The sequence below is a fragment of the Polyodon spathula genome, chromosome 1, assembly GCF_017654505.1.
Source record: "Polyodon spathula isolate WHYD16114869_AA chromosome 1, ASM1765450v1, whole genome shotgun sequence".
NCBI classification, from domain to species: Eukaryota; Metazoa; Chordata; class Actinopteri; order Acipenseriformes; family Polyodontidae; genus Polyodon; species Polyodon spathula.
In genome coordinates this window covers 77,471,127-77,477,126 of record NC_054534.1, presented here as the reverse complement: position 1 = coordinate 77,477,126, position 6,000 = coordinate 77,471,127, and the positions used below count along the sequence as shown (strand labels likewise).

At 37.0% G+C, this 6,000-nt stretch overlaps 1 protein-coding gene across 1 annotated transcript in view; it reads right to left on the bottom strand.

Annotated features, from left to right (window-relative positions):
* Nucleotides 1-1,481: 1,481 nt before the first annotated feature.
* LOC121324473 (neurotrypsin-like) overlaps nt 1,482-6,000 on the bottom strand; it is a 29,300-nt gene continuing 24,781 nt past the window's right edge. Inside the window, exons 9-10 of the mRNA XM_041266445.1 lie at nt 3,984-4,264; nt 1,482-1,967 (exon numbers count right to left, since the gene is read on the bottom strand). Coding sequence (XP_041122379.1) covers nt 1,660-1,967; nt 3,984-4,264 — 589 coding nt within the window. The 3' untranslated portion in view covers nt 1,482-1,659. The remainder of the gene's footprint in view (nt 1,968-3,983; nt 4,265-6,000) is intronic.

Genomic DNA, 6,000 nt, shown 5'->3' with positions numbered 1-6,000 from the left:
ATGCCTAAAGCACAAATGAAAGATTTAGCGACTTGCCCAAGGTCAAAGCTAAGCTGTGAATAGAAATTAGAATTTCATGGCTCGTCATTTTGTCTGACTGCTGGACACCACTGAGAGGAACTCAACAAAAAACATGTTTAAAACACTGTATTTATAATATGTCACAAAGGCTTATGAAATAACCATTTGGGTTCATTGAAGTAACTTAATTGAATGGATCATTTTAATCATACCCAGCCACATTTAAATAGCAAACAGCAAATGTCAATACGTTACTAAGGATGGCATTACACAGCAACATGCAAAGCCTTCATTCACATGCAAATGAAACAAGGCCACATTTTAACGAGAAATACCTGAATATTATCAAATACCCCATATTCTGTATATAAAAAAACCTAATTACTGAATGTACAGTAGTTCAACTGGAACATGGGCATGAATTCAAGAAACTGAGAACCCTCAATATTTCAGAGCACACTTTTGGTCCTCTTGAAGATCCACTTGGTTGTTAAAAAAAGATCTAATAAAGCGAGTTTCACTTTTGATTAACCATACACGTAAAGTACAACGCCATGCTACCGGTACTACCAAACAAACATTGCTGCCATTCTTTTTTAAAATGTCCTGGTAAATATCTCAGACACAGCAGGCACCATAAAAGGTGTTTCCCCTGAGGCTAAGTTTCTGGGAAGAGTGAGCTAAAGACCGGGAACCTGTAGATTACAAATCCAAGCTCAACTGTGTGCGATCTTTGGCTATAGGTCAGGACCCCTTTTTCAAAATACAACAGTTCTAACAAAAAAAAAAATAAGTAATGAAATTAGACCTAAATATTTCCAAGACAATTCTATGTCAGTGTCTTTGAAATGTATTTATGTTTGCTTCCCTCTGCTTAAATTGATTAAATTAAGTGCCTGTGTGTGACTACGTAATGCAATTGCACTTAATTACAGCTTCTTTTTTTTCTGCATTTTTATTAGTACAAAATAAAAACAAAAAAACCCCTACACTTTATACATTCTTCTTGGACATGAGAACAAAGCACACAAACTACAACTTCGGTAGTCTGGGAAAAAAAAGCTAACACAAACGGTCACTTCACTAAAGCCTACATCTCACACGGGGGTACACTGTTTTGTCTATCCAATTGATCTAAATAGTGGCAGATCTAAACACGGCTGACCTTAAATAACTGAACAGGTATCTCCATGGAGTTTTACATACCACTCTACCAGACCCTATATTTACATCCCGGTTTTACACATTAGCACCAAATCACGGTTATACAGTTATTACTGTAAAAGCCCAAATAATTATTCAGTTAAAACAATAAGCTTGTTTCCACGTGGTCTTGTTCCAGCTACCTTGACACAGAAAACGAGGAAAATTGCTGCGAACTGGCAAAGGTATAACATGTTTGTTGAGTATGTCAATGTACTGTCTATTGACATGTCTCTGCATTCCTTTTTTTTTTTTTTTTTTTTTTTTTTTTTTAATTCAAGTAAGGTCCTTCAGGGAAGTGCTATTTTGTACAATTTTAAGTAATAAAATTAAGAGACGAGCCCAGCTGGGCCATATAAATGATTATTAAAATCACTGTCGGGAGCCGGCTTCAGGCTTCTCATCATGCATTTCCAGGTCCTGTGACAAAGCCCTTCACATTTCGATCACTCGTTTAATCCAGGGCACAAAGGAAGATACTTTTGTGTAGACCCCAAGAGAGTCCTGGACCCTGCATCCGTGTCCCCAGGAGGTCACACCAAAAACCACCCAGCTTCCCCCAGGCCTCTCGCACACCAATGGGCCACCGCTGTCTCCCTGGCAACTGTCCACCCGCATGCCCTCCTGCACATTCCCGGCACACAGCATCCTCCCAGTAAATTGGCCCCGGTACCGCTCCATACAAAACCTATTGGGAAGCAGAGGGATTGGCGCCTGCTGCAGGGTTTTGGAATAAGCTCTTCCTGCAGAAAGTAACAAAAGAAAAAAAATGTTTAATCACATTCACCTCAGCCTGAGCAGTGGCTAAATATCCCAGTGCATGGAACAGTTCCAGCTTTGAAATCAAAGTGAACTGGATATAACCACCCCCCCTGCTCCTCTTTTCCTGTAACACTTGACAGCACAAGCCCAAAGCAAACTGCATTCAGAGCTTGGTGGACTAATAAGGCTGGCATAACCTAGCTACAGCAGACAATTTGGATACTACGGCAATGATTTTCCCACCTGCTTGTTTTTATAGGCAGCCAGCCGAGACAGGCACATTTTAAACAGGCTGCCATTCCACCCCAGGGAATTCCTTGTAGATGTTTTCATTCATGGCAAATAATGAAACTTGTGCCAACTTTTTAAATTCAGTAGCCTTACTTACTATTTGTCTATTTTATGAATATCCTGTAAATGCTGTAAAATTGCTGTGGATCATCGTTAAATTACTGCACATAACTAGTTTAATTTGAATGCCACTTTAAAAGCATAACTGAATTAACACCACATGTATAATAACGACACATGGTTAATGGTGACTACAATGCAATTATAGCCATCGCAAATTGCAGCTACAAGTTGTCATTTTAATTTAACTGGTGTTCCAATTAATTCGTTTCACCATTTATTGTGGCTAAATTGTGATTACTACACAGTTTAATTGCTACCCAATAACATGCCATAGCCATGTGTCCAAATGAAATGCACTTTAACAGCAATTAAGAGTACAGGTCTGTAATCTTCTGTTGTAATAATTTATGGGATAATCCCTATCTGGAACAGACATCACTTTCTGTGACCCCTCCGTGTTAGGCTTATCCACCCTTTCCTGTGTATTGATTTCTCTGGCTGGGGGATAAAATAAGAAGGCCTGTTATTACAGATGTTGCAGTTCAGTGTTAACTATCACTGCCCTTCGTCCAAAATGGTTATCAGTGTGATCTATTTAACTGCAAAATAAATATAAACTGTTCTCAACATTAACTATTTCAGCTTTTACCCTCAAAACATTGTGTTGTCACTATGGGTAGCAGAATTAATGTCTTTATTGGTACCTGTGTAATGTATTGTTTGAATTCAAAACCTCATCCAACATAAAAAGCCTCATTCAATTACATGCAATCACAACAGCAGAAGCATTAAGCCTCTAAGTGTTTAGTCAGCATTTCGATGCAAATTTTGTTATATTGGAGTCGCTTGTATCAATAAAATGCTCTTTGGAACAAAAGGAATGTGGATAATTTCACCTGTTAAAAGGTGATGAAAGGGCAGGTGCTCAAACAGCCAATCTGTCGCACTGTAATTAGGCCGATCCAGAAACATGAAAAGGTCCACACCTGGTTATTAAGCTCCAGAATTCAAGTTACTGACTTTTGCTCAGCAGGTTCCCAAGAAGAAAGTAAATTTGTTGCCATGGCTTCCGGATGAGATGTGCATAACTTTGGTTACAGTTAACCATTCCCAACATGATAAAGTCCATACTAGTCCACATTTGTGATCAATGTTGGAGTCAACAGTTTAAGGCTTACAGGGAGGTTCATTTAGAGTCAATGCATTATCAATTTATTAATTAGTTAACTTAGCTTTTTGTTACAATTGCCCATAGACTACAGCCTCTGAAGTACCCCAAAAGCAGTCAGAAGAATGGACTTCTACCCATAAACAGAAAGTGAGCAGGGTTGTAGAAGCCTGTCCATCTGCTCAGCATACAACCCTTTATTTTTTTATTTTTTTTTTATTTTCAGTAAAGAATTACCTGCCCTGTTCCTGGTAGTTTGTTACTTGATATGGACTGTTGAGTCAGTCCTCATTGTACACCATCAAAGGTTTGATCCACTGAACTATTTGAATAACTTAATAACTCCAGACAGAAGCTGAAGACTTTTTTTGTGGATGTGATTGTTTTTTCTGTTACCTGACAAAAGATAGCCACAACAGATAACCTTCTGTTTTTATATCTGATACTCTAATGATGACTATAACAGACTCTATACCTGTGTCTCCCCATCCAGTAATGTAACAGTTTGACGCAACCTTGAGCGCTCTCTGTTTCCGAAGAGGTAAGCAAGCTGGCATGACGTGGCTGCTGAATTTTGCACACTGTCTGTCCCTCCCCACAAGCTGCACTAAGGCCAGGTCATTATCATTGCGGTCAGGCTTGTAGTTGCTGTGAAGGACAATCTGCTGGATCCCATATTCTTCTTCATATTCCTCGGATACTAGTGTATGATGGTCTCCAACTCTTACAGTGTAGCTTTTAGTGTTGTTACCATACCTGTAAAAAAGGGATAGCTTTAATTATGAATGAAAACAGTTTTGTACAAATGTTTCATTTCAGGTTAGCTCTATTCATTCAGTCTTTGTTCCAGCTTTAAGGAAGTGCAGATTCTTGGGGTTGTAGGAATGTGCATAAATAAAATAAAGCACTAGACACATTTAGGAACATAACAGGTTAATATGTTTCAGACATTTATTCTTTGTGTTTTTTCATAATTTATTCCAAACATTATAAAAATCAGAAGTGGTTCAGAGCTGTTCCGGAAAGAAATGAGCTTCTTGGAATTCAAACAGCTTCCGGTCGTTGGAAAACATTGATCAACCAACTTTTTTTGTTTCTTCTTCAGCGTCACTGGCTGCTGGTGTTCCCAGATGGCTGGATTAAGTAGCCTATGGAATAGTATTATAAGCAGCACTTCTGAAAGCAAATAAAACCCTGTGTTTAACCCTGCAGTCTGCATTTAATCCAACACTGCCTTTTGAGTTTCTTAAAACTGAGATGCTGCTAATCAAAAGCGTGATTTAATGGATGTTACTGGATTGGAGTACATTTACAGTCCTTTTTTTAAACTGTTTTCACATTCTGAGTATGATTTTTAGATATGCAAACCTCAACACATAAGATATTACTTATTTTACAATTCAGATTACGCTGTGATTTTAAGTAGTACCAATCCATGTTGGATAAATACTAAATGGTGTTTATCACAAACTTGATAATTGTGTACTTAATTAGGTTAAATGATTTGGTACTGGTTTAAATGTACACATTCACATCCTGTAAAGCTATAAAGATATGTTGTATCAATGCTCTGAACATGCTAAGCATTGTGTAAATAAGACAGACACTAGTACAGGTATTTCCCTATATTGATGAATTCCCTCTTGTGTACTTGGTATTAAAACAAGCAAATCCTTAAAATGCTTCTAAGAAGACGGTAAAATATCCCAACAGTCAATATCACAACAACCCCCTCCCTTCTGCAACATGGAGTAAGTTATAACCTATAAACTGCATTGTATCTGATATTTCCTTTATACATACTGTAAGAGAAAATAACACCCCTTGAAACCTTTAGAATAATCAGTCAGGCATCTTTGAATATCAAGGTTGTTTCAAAGTTATAGAAAGTAAAATATTATAGTATCATACATCCTCGCCACGACTAAATACAAACTTTTTCTGATGCAGCAGCACCCCCCCCCCATTTGTCAGAAACAAAGTCTACCAAAATATTTCACAGGCGTCAAAAAAATAAATAAAAAAAAAAATTAAAACAGGATTACAAAAAAAGTAAAAATCATAACAATAAAGCGGGTCAGACAGCAAAAAAAGTAAAAATTATGATTTAATGGATGCAGTTCTTGGTCACAGACCTGCAACGACCGATATGGTAATTTTAAAAAAAACAAACAAAAAAAAAGGAACGTATATTAACACTGCATGTATAAAAACAAGTTATAAAGAAATATATTTAAATATGTTATGTTTAGATTTAGTTTTTAATAGGCCTACTTTAAATCTATTTTTACTGACATTTTTCAAAAACTCTAACGTTTTAAAGTTATTATTATTAAACAGTCCGCTGCCACGTTTGTAGCCTACTTTAAATTACTTTACGATTTCAGCTAGAGTGCCTTTAAGACACTGGCTGCAACTCCATTCGTTTTTTAGGCACAAAAATAAGCTTACTTGATTTGAAAAACGTCATGAACGATACAAGCAACTTCTTA